The following is a 22168-nucleotide window of genomic DNA, read 5'->3' on the forward strand; positions in this document are numbered from 1 at the left end:
AGCTGGAGGGCAAAATAAGAGTTGAGCAATTCTGCCTTCTCCTTGTCACCACTTCATATTTCATCTTCTGTACTAAGCAGAACTTGTGTTTCATTCCTCTTACTTTTAATATACTTGCAAAAAAAACCCCACAATTTTAGCATCCTTTGCTAGTGTTGGTTAGTTCTGTGTTCAGCTTATTAGCATTGTCCCTTTGAATCTCTTTATTTATCTACATTCATACTTAGTGATCTATCTTTTCTTAAGTTTCGTAGATATGCCATTTCTTTTCAGTTCCTAAGCCTTTTGTGCATTTATAGTGGCTTTTTAAGCCTTTAGTGTCTGAATTATCTGTGATTGTACTTTTAGTTACTAGACACTCCAGGAATGCTCATACGTACACTGGGATAGCAAGCTAGTGGAAATATGTTTGCAACGTATTTCGTAAGTATCCTTAGGCTCTCTGAAGCAAAGGAGCTGGGAGAAATTTACATTATACAGTTGGCTTTATGCGTTGCAACTCTTTGGCTCTACTTGTGATAATGCATTGGCTCTGCCTACTGTTGCTGCTGTCTGCCTCACCAGCATTATCGTCTTTAGGACAGCCTGCTGGGGGACGTTGCAGATGAATTGCTACATTACAGGTATCTGTCCAACCCCACCAATTGGCTTAGACAATCTCTACCGAATGCCACTGTGCTGAGATGGGTGGAGAGGCTCTGCTGAGACTAATGCTTAATAATAGAGATGCAAGTCTGCCCGATCAGCATTAATTATTTCCATAACTCCCCCAACGTGAAACAAATAATTTGTAGTAGCAGTAAACATTTTTCTGCTGGGGCCTAAGAAGCTACAGGTTTTACTGCTTCATAAACAGGTGGGTAAAGTAAGTGAGAAAATGCTGCTTGGATGCTGTAAATAAGAACATTAATGTACAAATAACCAGCATCTCTTCCACTAGACAAAGGGGTATTATCAACATGGGATGAACCTGCTCAAATGAAATAAAGAGGTAGATCACTTGATTTAATATTCTGCTGTACATTGTTAATTCTAGTAATTTGTTCATTCCCCTGTGAGTGTTGTACTTTCATTTATGTACTGCCCTAAAAACCTGAAACATCCTTATTATAATAGGTTCAGATTTCTCAGGCAGCTGCTTATAATATATACTGTATATTGTGAATTTTCCTCTGGAGGGATAGGTGGAATCTTTGGCAGTATGATCAGGGCTGGTGCCTCTGCATGTAGATTCAGGGGAAAGGTCCTAGAGACTCCCATCCATTTCTGCCTATTTCAATCTCCATCCCTTATAACTGTGGAGGGGAGACAGTGTGCCTAGACAAGCCCCATTTTCACATGTTCTAAGGTTTTGACTTGATCATGGACATCAGAAGTGTCCTCTAGAAAATATTTGTATGACATTGATGGGGAGTTGCTTGACTGGGTGGAATTAGTTTAATTACAAAAAAGACTGGCTAAACTTAGCCCCTCTGGGTTAATTGGTTGAGTGAACTCAGTTTTTGAGTTTGCACAGGTTGCTTACACCCATCCCCCCAAATCAATGTGTTATGAAAATGGGGCATTGAATTAGGAAGCAAAGTATGATGGGAGCCAAGTAAAGTCAAAGAACAGCAACTATGAATGGTGAGGAAGATTTTTCTGACTTTGAGATTTCCTTACTGCCCAGTCCTATGCAAATTAATTGATTTCAAGAAGCATAAAGTGCATTTAAATCTGTATAAGAGGGTGTTAGGCTTTAGTTTCATGAATGCCAATATCTGACTTTTCATGAGGGTTTCTCTGGCAATGTAATATGTTATCTGATCTTATGTAGAGTGAGCCATGCTGAAATCTATTTTCAGCAGTGCAGAATAGGATTGCAGTTGATCTCTGTTGTCTGCCAAACCAAACAAGGACAGAGGCTTTCTTTTATATATATTCAAGATTAAAATTAAGAGCATTTGTCATGACTACTTTATAATACTTTATAACAATCAGATGGCCACTTAGAGGTTTGATGGATAGTTATTCCCCCCCCCCCCCCCCCGTTAGTCATATAGGCTTGACAGGCACTTCAGTAATAAGCATGTTGATCTCCTAATGTAGATGCTCTCTGATTGAACTAATAGGACTGAGAAACAATGCAGGGGATACTTTTTTTTTTTTTTTATACGCACTCAGTTGTTACCTACAGTTACTACAGTGACTGCTTGGACAAGTCCTTGCAGTTTTCAAGGCAAGGTGATTTTTCGGAAGTGGTTTGCCAGTGCCTCCTTCCTAGAGCAGAGCCCAGCTGGCGAGCGCAGGAGGCAGGGTGTCTGTTGCTTTGCGCCTTTTTCGGGCGTGCACGGCTTCCGCGCTACCAGCAACTGCTCCCGACTTCTTTTGCAAGGCGCCGCCAGCATTTTTCCTCCCACCGGAGTGAGAGTACCCATTTATCTACTCACTTAAGTTTTCGATCTGTTGGGTTGACAGGAGCTGGGGAAGAAACAAGAGCTCACTCTTCTGCGTGAAAGTTGGGCTCGAACCACTGAAGTGTCGACCATTTCTGGCTGGCAACTTTCAGCGTCATTAAGCCGCTGCGCCATCGCGTCCCCAGGGGATACATGGATACGTGGCCACATTATTTATCACTTAAGTGTCATGTGACTTTTGTCTGCTTCCAACTACAAATTCTGTTTTTGAGGTTGCATTGAATAGTAAGGAATTATAACTGTCATAATTACACTTTAATGGCTTATTTACAATGTATTTTTTGCACTAGATGCTAGAGACAACAAATAATGTTTATGTGATCTTTAACTCTTGTCATTTATAGCAACAAGCTGCTACCAGATTTGGCCTAATACAGCTGTACAATAATTATTATGGTTAGCATCATTGGTTGTAGACAGTTTTGTATGCATAGACTGTAGTTTACACAGAGAGAATCATCATAACCATGGTAAGTCACTGCATTTAAACTAGTGCAATAAATTTAATATCTATACAATTGTCAGATGATTAATAGATGAGGATGAAGATACACTCTAGAATATTCGAATAATTTTGGCAAGGTAAGTTTGGGAGAAGAGAATGTTTCATAACATGTTTGAACAAACTGCTGTAACACTTCAAAGGGAGTGGCAAGGCATTCGTTGGCATGAAAACTGTAGACAGAGCAAACTGATTACAGGACTGCATTTTCACATAGTGCTAGATCATTGAATAAGAGTTGATTTCAAGATGCGCCTGTTTGTGTTAGAATATTCTAGCATTAGAATATTTTCACCTAGAAATATCCATGCGTTTTCCTTTTGTAAAATTTTGTACACCCTCTTCAGTGGATGTATTTTATTTATTTATACATACATACATACATCACATTTATATAGCTACGCATCTCACACAAAGCGACTCTGGGTGCGTACAATTAAAATAAAACAACAAGTAAATAAAAACAGGCATTATAAAAAGATAAAAAGTTATTATTAGAATAAAAACATTATCACATATTTTAAAATATACAAACCCCATGGAGAGAGCAGAATATCAATCATAATGGAGCCAGCTAAGAATGTCTCTGGTTCCCAAAGACCCCCCCCAGGCCTGATGAGACAACCAGGTCTTGAGAGACTTCCTAAATGATAGCAGGGAAGAGGCGAGCCTCACTTCAGGGGGGAGAATGTTCCACAAGGAGGGAGCCACAGCAGAGAAGGCCTGCCCCCTGGGACCCACCAAATGCAAGTCCCTGGCTGATGGAACACATAGCATACCTTCCCTGCCGGATCTAATGGGATGGGCTGATGTGATTGGGGAGAGGTGGTCCTGCAGATAACCTGGCCCCATGCCATGGACGGCTTTAAAGGTCAAAACCAGTACCTTGACTGGACTCGGAAGCAAACCGACAGCCAATGCAACTCGCAAAGCAGAGGTGTAACGTGTTCTTCTAGGAGCACACATAACTGCCTGCACTGCCATATTCTGCACCAGTTGAAGCTTCCAAATATATATATGTCCTGTAATATCTTTCTGAGGGCCATACCCCAGGACGCTGAAAACATATAACCTTGATGTCTTTTTCATTTTTCCTGAAAAGAACCCCAAAGGTAAGGAATTACAATTTTGATCTGGGAGAGGGAGATTAACCCTTTATCTACATACCCTTTCCTGAATGACAATCCACTTGACCTGATGCTGCAGTGAGTCTTGGTGGGAAAAATGCTGTTGTAGTTGTTAGAGGGAACCAGACCTCTACGCGCTGACTACGTATGGATGTAATCTATGATTTAGAATTTCAGCAATAACCCCAGAATTCCCCATATCCACATGTGTACATAGTTGCTAGAAGGAGACAAGAAACGTTCACTTCACACTTCTATTTTGGATTAATTGGTGTCTACTGTGCCTTTTGAACACTAAACTTTGATTAAACTTAACTGTTGACATTAATCTTAACTAACTGGTTAGTGAAAACAAGCTTCAAGAACTATGTTTTGAAATTAAGATTTATTAGAGTCTGAGTTTGAATGACCCAGCAAGCTGTGGTTAATTGCAAAGGGGAGTAAAAATTCCAATTCTTATGCCCATACCTGAAAAGATGGGGGAGTGCATGATCTTGGAGGAGGCTAGTCTTGGTCTTTTAATGCTAAATTGTGTTTCTCTGTTATATTCAAATGAATCAATTGAGAATCCACTTTGGACAGATAACATTGCTGATTCCACTTGCATTAAAATCCAGAATTTGTTCAACTGCAGTAATAGCTCTTAGCAGACAGCAATTTTTTTGGCTTCTTAATGACCACTGAAGACTGAGCCAGACTGAAAGTGGAAAAATCAGATTTGTTTCACCATGTTCTGATGTTCAGTTTTTCCTTTCTTTAGGGCGCAGTGTTGTCCTTTTCGAGACAGCTGCAACATCTCAGGGCCAATTCATCCCAAACACATTTAGAAAAGAATCTATAATTTGATAGTCTGATCTTGCATTACTCCTTAGTCCCTTTGCCAGAACCTCTTAGCAGTGAGGAAGGAACTTTCAAAAATCGGCTTCATCCTGCTGGAGCATGTTACAGCTGTTGGGAACTTTTTACTTTGCCTGTTCAGCCTGAATCCTATTATGGGTAAAATGCCAAAAGGGATGATTAATAGAGAGAGAGAGAAAGTACAAGCACAAAAGAGGGAGTGGCATCAGAGTTCAGGTGAGCCAGAACAGTACAGCCTTTCGTGCTCCATAGTGTCACCAGTAACACCAGTCTGTCTTTCGGCTGTGCTTTTGACATCTTTTTTTTTCTCAGTTCAGGGAGTAGAGTTGCTACATAGGGAGGTAAGTGTGGAATATATTTTTAAACCCTTTGTATCTGTCTAAGCAATTGCCCAGGATTCTTTATAAAGGGCCCAGTGGGGTTGAAAATAAAAAAGAAGGGGGCACTGTAGGAGAAATGGAAGGATTTTTCCATTCAGCATGACTTCTTTGGCCAATGGATTTCAGAGTGAATCATTTCTGGGACATTGCTATAGCTCCCTTGTTTGTTTGCAAGATTATTGTTCTAACCTGTATATGGTGTGATAATTTGCTTTCCAGCAAGTGATTTTTGAAAATTTACAATGTGGAACACAAATAATAAGCTTTCTTATCCAGTTGATTGTACTGATTGGTGAATAACCTTTTATATACATGTGTAGTTTATGGTAGACAAGACTTCTCTCGTGCAATTGTCTGTTTCAATCATAGAATTTAAGGGTTATGAAATTGTTAGTAGAAACTTGACTACAGGTGAAATTTTCCACAGAGGTGTGGGCTTTTGACTCAGCTTCTTTTATACCGTTGATCAAATAACAAAGGTTGTTGGAAGCTAAGAGGATGTTAAGGCTGATCTTTTTTTCAACAAGGCTAGGGTTATTGTCTGTTCTTGTATTTCTATAAACAGAACATTACAAATATATATGGCCTGTGATGATTGTTTCTGGCTCTTTAGATTGTATCAAGCATGAGAGTGGGAAGGGATGAGTCTAAGTTTTGCATCAGGAGGGTTTTGCATTTGTTTTCCGTTCCCCTTCCCTTTCTGCATGAAGAAACTCAGTAGGAATCTGAGGAAGAACGTATGAAGCCATTACTTTTTTCTACCCATTAATTTTTTCTGTCCTGGGGAGGAATGCCAACATAGATCTTACCCAAACATTCAATCTTTTAATTTTAATAAAAGCGAAGTCTCTCACTTTGTTTAGCTAAAAGCTGATGGTAAAGCCATAGACCTTTCTTTTTTGATGGCTTGGCTGCTATTCACGCCATTCATAAAACAGTAAATAAGGTTTTAGACTAGGAGACTCAGATTCAAGTCCACCTTTAGCCACAGAATGCTTACTTAACTTAGCTCACCAGTTTGCTGTTGTGGAGATAAAATTAAAAGAGATCCTTACAGAAGCTGCCTTGAATTCTTGGAGGAATGGTGGATGTCAACCCTACAAGGTAGACCAGACTAAGAAACCAATGCCATATGAGTCAGTAATACTGTTATTGTAAAGCTATAGTAACAGAATCTTGCAAGTCTGAATGTGCTTCCTTCCTCTCTCACTTTATCTTCCTGTGAACTGGAGAGGGGCTTGTCTGAAACATTTTCTCAAGTTATTTTCTTGGCCTGGGCTCAAGACCGCTTATCTGACTGTTGCCTTGGTAGCGGCTTTTCCTTCTGTCCTCAAAGGCCATTCGCTATGCCCTTTACATTGGAACATAATTTGAACAATCAAACTTAATTATTAACATGGCCCAAAATGTTTTGCTGCCTGAGGGAAGGAATCAAATGGCAACTCATCTTCTTATACAAAATCTGCTTTGACAATACTGCTGTTAGGACAGTGTTCATCACCACATATGGAGGAAGCAGTATCAGCCCTTCAGGGTAAGCCAGGTCAGAAAAGAGACTCCACAAGGAGTACTGAAAATCTATTTCATTGTTGCAGGGTATAATAACAGAATTTTGAAAGCCTGACATAATTTTTCTCATCCCACTCTCATACTCAAGAGAATCAAGGTGAGGCAATCTTGAGTTTCCTTCTTTTTCATGCCCTCCTCTCTTTCATGCTAGCTGCTGTTTATGTAACCACTTTTGCATTCACACCTCCACAAGCAGGCAGCTTAAGGGGGAGCAGGGTGTGCTATATAGCTGTTTCCCTTCAAGACCCTTTTAGTCATCTTCCAACATTTGCTACCTGGAGTGATTGCTTCTCTCTCTCCTTGATGGTGGAGTCATCCTTGCTTCTAAAACTTCTCCCTAAAAACAAGCTAAGATGTAGCATGAGACCCAGGAGAATTATTACATGTTTTGTCAATTTTTCAGCATTGAAAAAGTAGCCAATGAGCCTGCCAGTCTGTATATCTCTTGTAATTTATAGTTTTTGTAGATGAAATTATCCTCCTTACCTTATTTTTAAGAATCTGGAAATTATCCAACTCAGTTGCATCTCATACTGGTAATGGATCTTATAGGATCATTGTTGAGGCATGATATAGTTTGAAGGAACATGAGTCAGTAATGATACTATCTTGCTAAAGCCAAGAAGATCTGGATTAGGTCAAGTATCTCAGGGGGAGATCCCTGTGGACTCCATGGCTGCTATTCCTTCTGCTTTTCATGGAAAAAAGGCAGACTATAAGTATACTAAATGAAGGTAAAATAAAGCTTAGTACTCCCTTTATTCTTGTGATATCTAGAAAATATTCCAACATTACTTTTTCCTGTGGATAATATGAAAAGTCGTAGCCTTCTCTAGAGAATCTCATGTTCTGGCTGTTCCTCATCTCTGTGCAAAACCTGAGTATATATGGTTGATAATGCTGGCATGGAAAACAAAAGTGTATCTTCCATATGATTGAGTACTTTTTGTGTTATCTTGGTAGCATGTGAATGAACGATACTTCTGTGGACCACACACAGCAATAGTAAAATGAATACTGGATCTGTAATGCTTTATGAAACAGCTTGTGAACCATCAAATCAACCAAAATTACTGGTCATATAAGGCTGCCCATCCAGGGTTTAATAGATCTTGTGTTGGTGCTTTTCTGGGATTGCAAAAACAGACAGCTTGTAAAAGCTCCTGGCTAGCCACAATCCGCAGTTAGTGGGCTGTCTGTTCAGCTCAGTGAGTCATAAATTATGGAGGTTTCTCCCCCCATACATAAGTTGCATAAGATGAGAGCATAAAATATTCTTCTCTTCTTTTTGGTATTGTGAGGAGAAGCACTGGTAGATTTTTCAGTGATTTGCAGAAGACCGGCATAACTTTCTAACTCCCAATAATTTGGGAAATAACAAATCACAGCTTCTACTATGGTAAATTACATGGCTGAAATACTTTAAGAAAAGCCAAGAATAATTTTTGTATGGAAAACGGGTATACTTCAGTCATATTCCTCAGCTCAGAATTCTTTAATTTTATATATGGCTGTTGTACTAGGCTGCAGGTAGTAGAACTGGAGGTTCTATTTAAACCAACCAACAAACCAACAAACCAAAAAAAAAACACCCCAAGATCTCACAAGCCTCAAATCACTGGTGCTTAAAAACGAATTTAATTGAAATTTTAAAAGAAACTTCTGCTGGAGAACAGCAAGTTTAATAAGCAGAATGGCTCATCCCAGGCATTTTAGTAAAATGTGGGTGTGTTTCAAACTAGCTGTACTTTAAAGATGCCGCTATGCCTTGAGCAATTGGTTAGAGGTGCTGACTTAAGCATAATTTTCTACTCAAATTCCTTAACTTAATTCCTTAATATGTCAGTTATGCATTGACTCCACCCCACAGAGTTTTTCCAGTGACTAATAGCTTCATGTTCTTCTTTTTGAATAATGCTTCATTGGGAAATTGATATTAAATATGGCCTCTAGGTCTCCTGCTGACTCTTCTCACACTCCTGCTTGTTTCCCAGGGGAGGCTTCCAACAGGGCAAGTTGGATGGAGATACATTGGCAATAAACCAAGATTGATGCATCTAAACGTTGGCAGGTTTTCTTCAGTTGCTGCTGATTTTTCACGAACTTCTTCCATATAATTACCTTCTTCCATATAAGCAAACTTCTTCCATATAGTGCAACACTTTTCATGCTATCCTAGTGGCATGAGAAGGAATAATACTTCTGTGAATACAAACATACAAAAAGAATATGTTAGCATATTTTGTTTTCTTCAGTTGTTATTGAGTTTGGTTGCCTTTTGACAGGCCTCATCTTTTGCATGTTCAGAAAACTGTTAAGATTTCCTTTTGGGAGAGCTTTTTCCAAGGTGTCTTTACACAGGACCGTACAATAATTCTTTTGTATGAGACAAAACATGCACTGTGTGAAGACTTATCTCTAGTGGGAAATGTTCTAGTCCAGTGTCATAGTAAGTGTTCATGTGACCTATGATTTCTATGTGGGAATGTTTTCAGATGACTTTGTTTTAACACTGATATGGCCTACATGAGGATTTTACCACCTCCATCAAGAAAATGATGGTTACATCCAAGGCACCAAAAGAAAAAAGAAAAAAAAAAAAAGAACAGAATGTTAGTCAACTGCTTGATAGAGACACAACTTAAGCACTCTGTGTCTTTTTAAAGAATAAAGTATGAATTTAAGAAAGAGTTCCAAGGTGGCATTTGATGGATATGACACTGACTCTTTCACACCTTATGATGTACTGACCAAAAGGGTACAGTAGTGTGTAAATAGAGAATTAAGGATTTACCTTGTGCCCCTCTTTGTCTATCACTTTGCCTGTTCTTTGACTAAGAGATTGCTAATCTGATGTCACTCTGCCTTTTGCTACCCAGGTTGAAATGCACAGAGCACATGCTCTCTGAATCTCCTCCTGGTAGGATGTAGATGCTAACAGTTGCCTATTTCTGTAATATTTTTCCTCTAAATAAATCTACTTTCTGCTATATTTATAAAACCTGCTTCAGTAATCACTGCCCAGGTCAAATTCCTGCTCTAAGGAATGCTCATACTACCCACAGAACACTTCAACTTCCAACAGTAATTCCTCTCACATTATATGAATTCAACAGTTCTACTTCTCTGAAAAAATGACTGGTATATGTTATAGTGAGGCTTTTGATACTAATTGACTGATCTGAGTGACTGAATAGCGTAGTGGTTAGAGCACCAGCCTTAGATGTAGGAGGCCAGGGTTTGAATCCCATCTAGTACCTACCTTACCAGTAGGGGTCCTTGGGCAAAGACCCTCTAATACTTCACCTGCCTACCTCAGATATGAGAGAAACTAAGAAAGTCATGCTAGCTTGGACATCATGTGGATTAACAAGGTCTGCACCAGATGTTGGGAAATGTGATGGAATGTATCTACGAAGAGGAGGGTGTTGTGAGAGATCAAGGGGGTGGGTACATTCCAGGAAGGGAAAGGAGACAGAAGACAACACAGTCTGCAGGGGAGCATGGGAAGTGAAAGAGGTTCAGGATAGCCACTCCCTAGAATCTCCCAGGGTATATTCACTTGTTGCAGTAGTATAGATTTAGTCTGGCAAGATTCTGTCTATAAGGTATGAGCAAATAAAGGAACTTAAATCAACTGGCCTGTTTCACTGTTGTTCTTGGACTGGGCCTGATAGGAAACCAGGACAATGTGACAATAAATGGGCTACTGGAACAAACCATACATGGACGAGACAAGAGAACCTGGAACTGATGGAGAGCTATTACAACAGTAAACCTAATGAGAGGGGATATATGAAACATATGAGGGAACTATGGATGGACAGAACACCTACATCCACACTAACTGAGAAACAGCTAATTACCAAATGCTTCAAACTAGTGAAGAGGAAGCTGCTCTCACAACTTCAGATAGCTCAACTACACATTGCATCCTGGACTCAAGAAGACCTGGAAGAACAACTGGATGTGCAGCCAACACCTGAAGCTGGAACATCACTGCCACCCCTTCATTACAGAGCACAGCAGCTGATATGAGGCATAAGATCATATCATAAGGTACAGTCAACCCTTGAGACTGATTACCAAGGCCCAGTGGAAAAGTACCATCAGATAGTATGCTAGAAGATGTCATTAGACCCCTTAGGATAATCCCTACTACCACCATAACTCAAACCAATGAACCTGAATATGCTACAGCTGGTATAATCCTGGAGATGCTTGGCTACACGATCAAGAACAGCAGTACATACTCCCCCACCCTGGAAAATGAGGTTGGATCAAGGCAACTCAGAGAGAGGTTAGTCAGCTGGGAATTACAGAAGGGTGTGGAAATAAGGATAAGATTCAGCTACTGAAAAAATAGGCTCACAGCACTGGCTACCAGGCTAAGGAGATACACTAGAGAAGCAGAGGCCAAGAAGATAAATGCCCTGTTCTCCAAAGAACCATCCAAGGTGTACTCCCAACTTCAGTGCAACAACAAAGTAACAGCAGAGCCACTAACAGCAGAAACTGAACAGTACTGGAGGAACATAATGGAAGAAAGAGAAGACACATAACACCAGTGCAACACCAGTCTCAGGACCTGGAAGCAGACCACACCAATGAACCACTCACCATCACAATAGCAGACATCCAACAGCAGGTCAAGAACTTGAAGAGCTGGACAGTACCTGGCCCGGACATGATCCACACCTACTGGCTAATGAAACTAATAGCAGTGCATGAATGCCTGGCAGCACAGATGAACCAGCAGCAGGCTCCTACCCAGGCTGGCTAACACAAGGAAGGACAGTGCTGATCATGTAAGACCCCCACAAGGAAACAGCACTATCCAGTTACTGCCTCCCCACAACATGAAAAGTCCTATCAGCCATCATAGCCGCCAGGCTACAGGACCATATAGGCCAGTACATGAGCACAGCTCAGAAGGGCATTGAGAACAACACCAGAGGCTCAGAATACCAGTTACTCATATATAGAGCAGTCACCCAAGACTCAAGGTCTAGACAGACCAATCTGAGCACAGCCTGGATTGATTATAGGAAAGCCTACAACTCATTGTCATGCACATGGATTTGTGAATGCCTGGTGCTATACAAAGTGAGGACATTGGTATGTTATTCGAACTGGAGAAGTGTGGCCAGATGGTAGTAAAGAGAGGGAAGGTAGTTAAGACTGATGGGGTGGAACTACCAGCAGGCCACATAGCAGACATACAGACCAGCTACAAGTACCTGGTATCCCACAGTCACGTGGGAACCACAAGGAGGAGGATGTTGTGATCAGATAATTTAAGAGGTTGTAGGGACTGGCTGAAAGCTTTTTGACCCAAGAAAACATGAGAGCAGATTGCATCCACCTTTCCATACATGCCACATGTAGATAGTATTAAATGTCATGATTCTTACTTCAGATTGAACATTTGTTAAATTGTGCTATGAGGCTGCAGTGCCATTCAATGTTTATTGGCATGCGGGGGTTATACTGAGAAAGTACCAATTATTTATCCATAGGATTGGTTGGTTGATTAATTAATTATTTTTCCTTTTTGGTTTCAGAATCATAACTATGGATGCTATACAAACTGCAAATACGGCTTTTGCGGTTGATCTGTTCAAAAAACTGTGTGAAATGGACAAAACTGCTAATGTTATTTTTGCTCCACTTTGTACATCAACTTCTCTTGCTCTAGCATATAAAGCAGCTAAGGGTGATACAGCAACCCAAATGAAACAGGTAGGATGTTTACTTTTAACATAACTTTATGTTTTATATACAACTTTGTTGTATATAAAAAGTCTATTTTTCATTGCTACGTAGATGATGATTGACCATTATATAAATTCAAGTATCGTTGCGTGCTTCCATTAAACAGCACAGGTAGAAACAATCTTGGCTTGGTTTAGCAGCCAAGGTTCTCAGACATAACGCAGGAAATAAACAGACTAAAACTTAAGATGAAACCAAGACAGAGAGCATTGCCACGTATTTGGTGTTAAAAAAGAGGTTTACAGAACCTGAAAGGTGCCTTAAATATTTCCTATTGTTTGTAACTTTTTGTTGTTCTTGCTGTCTCCTCTTAGTGTTGCCACTTTGGTAGGGCTGTATTTGCACAATGATATAACAGTGTGTGGGCTGACATTTCGGCATTGTGGTTTGCTGTGGATGCCACCGGTACTTGGTTTCCGTTATCTAAGGCTAAATCTAGAACTAATTTGTAACAGTTATATCTTGATACCACATAGTTGATTAGGAAATATTAAGGAAAGCCACTTGGACCATGTAAAATGGTATGCCTAGAAGTAGTCACACTTTTCTTAGAGTAGACTACGGAAATAAAATTGTGGATCTCCTGTCATACGTGTATTTTCGTGGTTCAAGAGGATGCAGTTCTCACACTTTTACTTAGGACTCTAGCCTTAAATTTTGTTTGATTAATCTGTTAATTAAAGCCATCAATAATTGCAATCCTGATTTTTTGTAACGAATTCCCATAAAATCTATAGTATTTTACTAGGATAGCAACCTTCTGGGTTGCTAATCTCTGCATATGGCAGAGAAGGTAAAGGAAGTCTTGCTAGTAACATACTGAGGCAAACAGTTCGAACTGCATATACCTTGATGGAGCTGAATTAATAATAATTGACCAGGAAAGGAATCTTGGGATTATGGATAAGTAACCTGATGAATATCTTGATGCAATGTCATGTTAGGAATCATAAGAAAAGGGTTAAAAATAAATGTGCCAAAATAATACCTTTATTCAGATCTAAGGTGAAACCACTCTTTTTTTTTTTTTTATCACTTCAATTCTAGAAGTTGTTGGGTTCCATTATTTATTTTATGTATGTTCCTACCTTTTTTCCTGCCTTTACTCTGTTCTGCACTGCCCAGACTCCTAGTGACTGGGTGCAGGATATGAAAACTGTAAATAAAAGAAGGAGGGAAATTGCACATCTAGAAAATGTGGGGGAAATCACAGCTCAAATAATAGGGAAGTTTTCTCCAGCCTTCTGTGAGGAAAGATAATAATATTTAGCCTGGTTAAGTTTAGAAGAGGAAGGAGCATGATAGATAAGAATATAAAAGTGATTATAGCATTTTTCCTCACTTTCTTTCCCATTCCCAGGATCTATGGTCATCCAGTGAAGCTGAAGCGTGGGAAATCCATGACAGACAGAAATAAGCACTTTTCACCTAAAACTTCATAAAATTGCTTAGAATTTACTGTTGAAAATTTGCTATATTGTTGGCTACCAATTTAGTTGGCTTTAAAAGGAGAGAAGACACATACAGGGAGACTACCAGCTATGATGGCTATATATTCTCTTCTGGATTAGAGGCTATTTGTAGGTACAAGTTGCTGATGAAGGCTTCACTCTTCATGTCCTACCTGCATGCTTCTGAGTGGCCTCTGCTTGACCGCATGAGAAATAAAAAGCTGGACAAAGTATCAGATCGAAAAGAACTCTTATGTTTCATCTGATTGTGTTGAAACACTATGGGAGAAATCTTTACTGAAATCAACAGTTAAACTGATATTTGTTTGTTAACAGGGACTCCATCTAGAAGATGTCAAAGATATTCCATTTGGATTCCAGACAATAACATCCGATACTTCCAAACTTAGCTCATTTTACTCATTAAAAATGATTAAGCGGCTCTATGTAGAAAAATCTCTTAATCCTACAACGGTAAGTTAGGAAGAAATAATAGCAATTTCTCTCTGTCCCAGCTGGTTGACAGTTATAGTCTAAATCCATAATTATTAATTACATTATGTTCATGGTTGCTTTACTAAAGTTTAAATTTTATGATATTTTAAGATAAATGTACAATATTAAGACTTATATTAAGTCTTGTATTTATATTGTTGTAATATAATATAATATTGTTCAGCTGTGGTTTTTTATACAATTTTAATATAAATATCACAGTATGTTTCATTTAGAGATAGATGCTCAATCAAAATTTCTACAGTTAGATATTTCCCTTCATGTTCATGATTTAAAGAGAACTACAGTAGACTATTAGATCAATTATTTATCTGAACTTTAATTAAAGAACAGTTTCTTCAAATACTGATATCAGTAAAGCTGATAAAGATCTGAGAGTTTCATCCATGGAAATTGTTCTTGCTGATAGCAAACATGATGCATGAAATTGCAGCCCAATTTAGAATTTCTGCAGGATTTTAATTACGTTTTGTGTTTTTAATGAAAATAATTGAGATTCAGTTGTCATACATTGGGTTGTACCAAATACTGTCCTTCTGTTAACAAAAGGTGCTATGAAAAGCTTCAGGCAGTAGAATGAAAAAGGGAGGGTTATTTTGTTTATTTATTTTTCCCAGTTTGATCTTCCATTGAAGTCCCTACCACCTCCCAAGGAAAAGATCTTCCAAAGAATTTTGAGAGAATCCAGGGGGCTGGGGGGAGTCTGAAAATTGATTTTCTCCTTTTCTGCTGCCAGAGGTCTCCAAAGAAATTTCTCCTGAAGAATATCAGCTGGAAGCACACCTGTACTTTTAAATTTCATGTTTATTTAATGTTAACTTACACATTTCCCCCTTTATCTTCATTTTTATATGCTAACTGAGGAATATTTAAAGTTGATCTTCACTTATTTGAAGCATATGTCACAATAAATATTTATTTGACTTTAATGTGCTGGTGTTATAGAATTTTGAAGCAGCTCATCTTAAGTCCGAGTATTATTAATTGATATGCTACTTTTACTGATATGGAGATCATTTATTAATGTATAATGTATAATTTTGATCAAAATGATTTCTAATTATACAGCTTTAAAATAGGAGTTGCATTATGTTTTCTATGGTTGAAAAACATTTCAGTTCTTCACTTTGCTCCCTTAATATTACTTCCTTTCATATTTAATCATGGAGAAAATCCTAGCCCATTGAAGTTCATTACAGTGTAACCTACAGTATATGCTCTAGATTAAGCTATTTATAACCAATTTAATTTAATTTCAATTCACTATAAAAGCAGTTGGTGCAGATTTGTAAATGGACATTTGCTCTGAAATGTACAAGAGCAAGAGTCATCAACATTTTGGGCCTCCTGACATATTGGCTTTGGTTCATGGAAATACAAAAGCATAAATAATCATATATTATAAAATGTGCAGGTTTGGCTTAGAGGTTGCCAGCTGGCCCCAGACCTGTTTGCCTGATGGTTTCCAGTCCTCCTTTACTAGTGTGTGTGGAATCCCAGTCAAAGCCCCTATCCAGTCGTCTTTCAGGTTTAAAATTGCCACATACATGGGTGTTATAATTTTGCCCTTGGCAACAACACCTTTGATCTTCATGTTACTAGTGGGGAACTAAGTCTTAATCTGGGGCCTTCTCTCTTTCAGGAATTTATCAGTTCGGTCAAAAGACCCTTCCCATCAGAATTTGAAGTAGTAGATTTTAAAGACAAGGCAGAAGACACCAGGCTGCAAATCAACAAATCTGTTTCCGATCTTACTGATGGCAAGTGCATTCTTTATCAAGTGATCTCATTTAAGTTGTAAATTGTGATGTCCTTGAATCAGGGATTATGTCTTCAGAAACAGATAGAGTTCATCATACTACATGTTTGCTTAATTATGGTTTCTGTACTAATAATACTACCATTATACCAATAATAATAAGTTTCAATATATTTTATTTTTAAAATGAAAGTCAGTACCCCCCTGGAAAGGTTAGGCTTTTTTAAAAATACTTTTCATTGGTATTCAATAAATGAGCTATCAGCAATCTGAAAGCCTTTCAGTATAATTAAACCAAGATCTTTTGGCACTCAGTGCATATAATAGACAAACAGAAAAACATACTATAATACTTTTTTCAAAGGTAAGGAGGAACTGTGTATGCGTTTAGTGCCAAAAATAGATTCTTCCTCACTTGTCCCTAACCAAGGAATGAAAATCCCCAGTAATTTTTTTTTCTGCCTATGACATTGCCTTCATCTCATCCTCAGCCCATTCCTGAGGCAGTTTAAAGTCATCCTCAGCTATTCTAATTTTAAAGTTGTCTTTTTCCTCTTTTCCTGAAGCAATTTTTGCCAAAGATGTAATTTGGTAATGCTTCACTGACCATGTGCTTGCTGATGGAATCAAGAATTGTGAACTGCCCAACTCCTGTTGGTCACTTTAGGGTTCTGTAGGCACACCCTTTCCTTCCAGTCATTGCATTCTGCCTTTCATGGGGATTTTGGCTTGGACTGTACAGAGGCATCTGTCTGTGTAATGCATCCTAGGGCATACCATAGGACTAGTTAGGTCTTATGCAGTCTCCCTGTAAACATGGGCTTAGCATGTGTTTGAAAGAGCAATATGCTGTGCTACATAGAAGATCATTTAAACCCAGAAAGAGAGCTGAGTTCTTCCAGCTGTGTGTTGCTAGCTGTGTCATGATTGCTTGTGGTATGGATTTTCTGCTGCTTCTGCAGACAAGGGGTTTCATGTAGTTAACTTTTTACTGTTTTTTATTATTTTTATTACATTTGGGGACATGTACAAAGGCACTATAACTACTACTCTCACTGGGTAATGCTCTGAGAAGCCTTATGCAGCTGCAGTTTCTGTGGTGGTTTGTGCAATGTACCATAGTTACTTAGGTCTTATCATCCTCCACTGAGTACAGTAGCTTTATAGCATCTTCATTATCTCAGTCCTTTGTGTGTATCCAACCTGCATGTGAACATACGTATAAAACTTCCTTAAGCTGATGGACAGGTAGGATTAGAACCAATTGGACAATTTAACAAGAATCTAAGAACTTCTGATGTATTATTTATTGAAAAAGAGTTAGAAAGCCATAATGAAAGAATTCTAATGAGTGTTGGGTTTCAAGAGCAAGGCATATTTATACCATCAATATGAAAACTTTTTCGGCTCCTTCTCTTGCCTACTCTATGTAAGGGGCTACTCAATCCCTTCTTTTGGGCAGAAGACCCAGCTTCCATCTGTCACTTGTATGGTAATGGCTAGAAGTGACATCAAGTTGTTTTCCTCTGGCCATGTAAAAATTAGCTCTCATGCCTACTAGGCATGATTTTAGATTTGCACAGAAAGCAAACTGAGGTTTCCACTGTTCAGCTGATGGTATTGCTGGGTCAACTGCTTAACAGAGGCTCAATCTGCTTCCCAAGCAGATTTAAAGCCATGCCTGATAATGTCCTAATGAGACCATTGGTTCATTTCAACCAATATTATCTACTTTTAATGACAGAAACTGAGAGTTTTGGATTGAATTTGGGGCTCTCTTGTAGAGCAGATGTTCTAAGTATTATGTATGGGCAGGAGAGAAGATTGTAAGAAAATGTAATTTTTTTGTTTAACCAATGCTACATTTTAATTTTCCATAGACTGGTGTCCTCCAGTTGTACTAGACTAAAATTCCTATCTTTGCTATGCAGGCTGGATGCAGGAAACTGCCAGTCCAACACAACTGAATAACATCAGATTGGCCTTTTTCTTAAAGCAAAAACTGAGTGATTCCATAGTAGTATTGTTTATTTCACAATAACTAAACGCCTCTTCTAAAATCTAAACTCTTCTGGAGATACAGTATCCTGAATACCCTTTTCCTAGAAAATATGACTTTGACTGGTTCTTGCCCTGTATCTGTTGTAACACCTCTAATGAAGTATTCTTACCCATGTATCTGTAGGTAAAATGGAGAATGTTTTAATTGAGGAGAGTGTCAATGACCAGACCAAGATCATCCTGATAAATGCAGCCTATTTTATAACAAACTGGATGAAGATGTTTCCTGAGGGGCAAACCAAGGAATGTCCATTCAGAATAAGCAAGGTACAGGAAGAAGCAACCTGAAGCTTTTAACACAAAAATTAAATGATACAGGAAAGCCTCCAGTTTATTTCTGAGTTTTAAACCAGCCTTTAGTTCCATTCACACAATCCAAAATCAGCTGTAATGAGTGATTGTATCACTAATGACCCAAACTGTCAATGTGTCATAATGGTTCACTTATGGTCTGTCCCTCCAAAAACCATATGACATGTTTAGAAGACATCAGAATGTTTCTTTTGCAGTTAAAACTGATAGGCCGTAAGATGGTAAAAATACAATATGACATTAGCACATTAGTGAAAGCAAGAAGTTTTGGGGACAGTTCCAGATGGGTTATATTTTCTTTATAAAGTTTAGCCACTCTTTGTCACCATTTTGATTAATGGTTCCTCATCACCTTTCATCTCTCTTTGGCTCCTTTTGTTTGTAGCAAATTCATTCCTTAATCTAGGCCAGGATTTCAAATGGGTTAAAATACATGGTAATCCATGCTAGAATTTGTACAGTATTGTCTATTCTTGCTATGAATCTAGATTCTTATACCAGTTCTAGGCTAACAAATGCAACACTGGATCTCATAAAATAAGATGCTGAAATTAATGTTCTCATGTGCATGACTGTAAAGAAGCAAATACAATTTTGTTAATCACATTTCTTAAAACATTTATTTATTTATTTTTAATAATCCAGTGGAAGGACCGCATTTCTTCAAAACATTAACTTTTATTTTATAGTATACACATTTGCCTTCAACTGTGTAATAATTTAACAATGTAAGATTTGAGTTCTCTTCTCCATGCGTTTTTTCAATGTATGAAGGTAAAAGCATATATAATCAGGAATTTTGACCACAACTGGTATTTAAGTGAACTTTTAATTTCTGTTTTTCCTTACTAGACGGAAACCAAACCTGTGCAGATGATGAACCTGGAAGCTACATTATGCTTGGGCTACATAAACGATTTAAAAACCAAAATTCTGGAACTCCCATGTCATAATAAACATATAAGCATGCTTATCTTACTACCTAAAGATATAGAGGATGATACAACTGGATTGGAGCAGGTAGAAATAAGTATTTGGATAAATATTAAAGAATTCTTTGGAGAGATGTGCATCAATCTCTTCCTTGAACGTTTCAAAATAGTCTGATTAGAAAGGAATGAGAAATAGATTTATATCCTAATGTGTCTTGTAGCCATATGTTTAGTTCACTGAATACTGTAGGGCCATATCCCTTAGACCCCACATTAACAAAAAGAAACAGGACTCATTAGCTGAAATCACAACAGCTAGTAACATTCCAGCAGTGATATTACAATCGCATTAATGCAATTCGCAACAGTCCTCAGGCAAAAACATAATATCACAGTAGATCACAAAACTCTTGCATTGTGTTGATGAAGGCGTGGCCACTATAGATCTGGCCCAAATTAATTATGACCTAAATAAACTCCTTCATCTATGATCAGTGATTTGCCGACTGCTTGACAAATTCCACTTCAGCTTTCTGCGTATGACTGATGAGATGCAGTGCAATGCAATATCCAATTAGAGCTGATACTCTAATTCACCTACTGTTTTTCTTATATCTTTAGCTTGAGAAGGAGCTCACCCCTGAGAAGCTGGTACAGTGGACCAATCCTAGCGTGATGGCCAACAGTAAAGTTAATGTATTTCTCCCCAAATTCAAAGCGGAAAGTGAATATGACTTCAAACCAATTTTAGAAAGCCTTGGTATGACTCACATGTTTGATGAGGATGCATCAGATTTCTCTGAAATGTCAGAGTCCAAAGGCACTGTTCTTTCCAAGGTCATTCACAAAGTCTCTCTGGAAGTAACTGAAGAAGGAGCAGAGTCTCGAGATATTCCTGGATACCGGATCCTCCAACACAAAGATGAATTTAATGCTGATCATCCTTTTCTTTACTTGTTTAAGCACAACAAAACTCGCAGTATTGTATTTGCTGGTAGGTTCTGTTCTCCTTAAACAGAATAGCTCATAACAACAAAAACAAACAAACAACCCCCCCCACCAAACCTGTTACCACCATTTATGACCTATTCAAAAGTAATCTAAGCAAGTTCCCCTGTTAATGAAGTTGTATAACTTCCCATTCAAGTGAATTTACAAAGGAGTGGCCATATTATTAGTTGTAGCAAAAATAAGTATAGGGACATCTAAAAGACTGAAAAAAATCATTATGGCATATCCTTTAGTGAACCGTAGTTGATTTCATCAATAGATACTATATACCTATAGATGGGAAGAAGGTTTCTTGTTTACACATGGAGTAAACTTCAGAACAAATTCAGCAAAATGTATCTTTCATATGCAGCAATAAAACAATATGTGAAGTTGTATTATGTCTGAAAAATACTGCAGTTCTTTTTATGCTCACTGGCAATATTAAATTTCAACTTTATTGAAATGTTTGACTAGGGCACAGCTCATATGAGTTTCTGCAGATCTTAAAAAAACCCCTGAACTTAAATAACTAATTTGTTACCTGAAGATCAGAAATTTTATATTTGTCTGGACTTCATTACACTAATCACAGTTAATATGGATTTTTTTCTTAGTCAAATTAGTTTAACACTATGTAACATTTTCTTTTGGCTGTTTATTATTCTTTTGGTGGTTATTAATTTAGATTATCTTAATTTGTTCCAAATAAAGCATTGCAAAAACTGAGTATATTTTCTCATTGCTGAAGTTAAAAGTGAGAAACAAAACTACACCTCCTGCATCATTTAAAATCTGACTTCATATATCAGAGATAATACACATTAATTAATGCCATTACTTAATGCTGTTACATGGGAACCATACACTATTTTAGACCTGAAAAAGGGAATGAGCTTCAGTTCCAGATTTGGATTTCTTGATGGGCATTTATGATTTTATGTCTCTTCTATATTAGTTTTGAAACAGATGCTGATTCATATATTTTAGGAAGGTATTTGGGAAAAGAAATCTATTCTCTGGGAGAGTGATTAAGAAATGTTAGCTAAATGTTGGAGAATGTCAGATCTGCCAAATGTTACTGAACACACCTCCCAATAGCCTTTTTGAACCTAGCTGATGATAAGGCATGCCACAAGCTATATATCAGTAATACCTGGTGGGCTACAGTTTCTCCAGTCCTGCCTTACGATGTAAGTGGAGAGGTCAGTCTATGAGTAGGGGCAACCTTACTATACTAACACTGACTTACAGTGTTCCATGGTGGTAGGTGTGCTGTGGTGGGAGGGAATGAGCTAATCTAGATTTATGTTGGAGAAAATCGGATTTCCATGGTACATGTCTGCCCTGAATGCTAAACTAGCCCTGGAGCTGGTGTAGTTGGTTCCCTTCCATTGATATGATGTTGGAAAAAAATATTGCAAGGCTTACCTGCTATAAATTAGGAGGACTTAGAATGGAATAGTGATGGCTCCCTGCA

At 38.2% G+C, this 22168-nt stretch overlaps 1 protein-coding gene across 3 annotated transcripts in view; it reads left to right on the forward strand.

Moving 5' to 3' along the window:
* SERPINB5 (serpin family B member 5) overlaps window positions 1–21406 on the forward strand; it is a 41964-nt gene extending 20558 nt beyond the window's left edge. For all 3 annotated transcript variants that reach the window (XM_088130924.1, XM_088130923.1, XM_088130922.1), the window contains exons 2-7: window positions 12457–12634; window positions 14455–14592; window positions 16277–16394; window positions 18579–18721; window positions 19619–19786; window positions 20320–21406. In XM_088130924.1, coding sequence (XP_087987050.1) covers window positions 12467–12634; window positions 14455–14592; window positions 16277–16394; window positions 18579–18721; window positions 19619–19786; window positions 20320–20712 — 1128 coding nt within the window. In that variant the 5' untranslated portion in view covers window positions 12457–12466 and the 3' untranslated portion in view covers window positions 20713–21406. The remainder of the gene's footprint in view (window positions 1–12456; window positions 12635–14454; window positions 14593–16276; window positions 16395–18578; window positions 18722–19618; window positions 19787–20319) is intronic.
* The last annotated feature ends 762 nt before the right edge of the window (window positions 21407–22168 follow it).

Source organism: Python bivittatus, unplaced genomic scaffold, assembly GCF_059951505.1.
Source record: "Python bivittatus isolate LINGU-HERP-01145 unplaced genomic scaffold, Pbiv_v1 ctg000840_np1212, whole genome shotgun sequence".
Lineage (NCBI taxonomy): Eukaryota > Metazoa > Chordata > Lepidosauria > Squamata > Pythonidae > Python > Python bivittatus.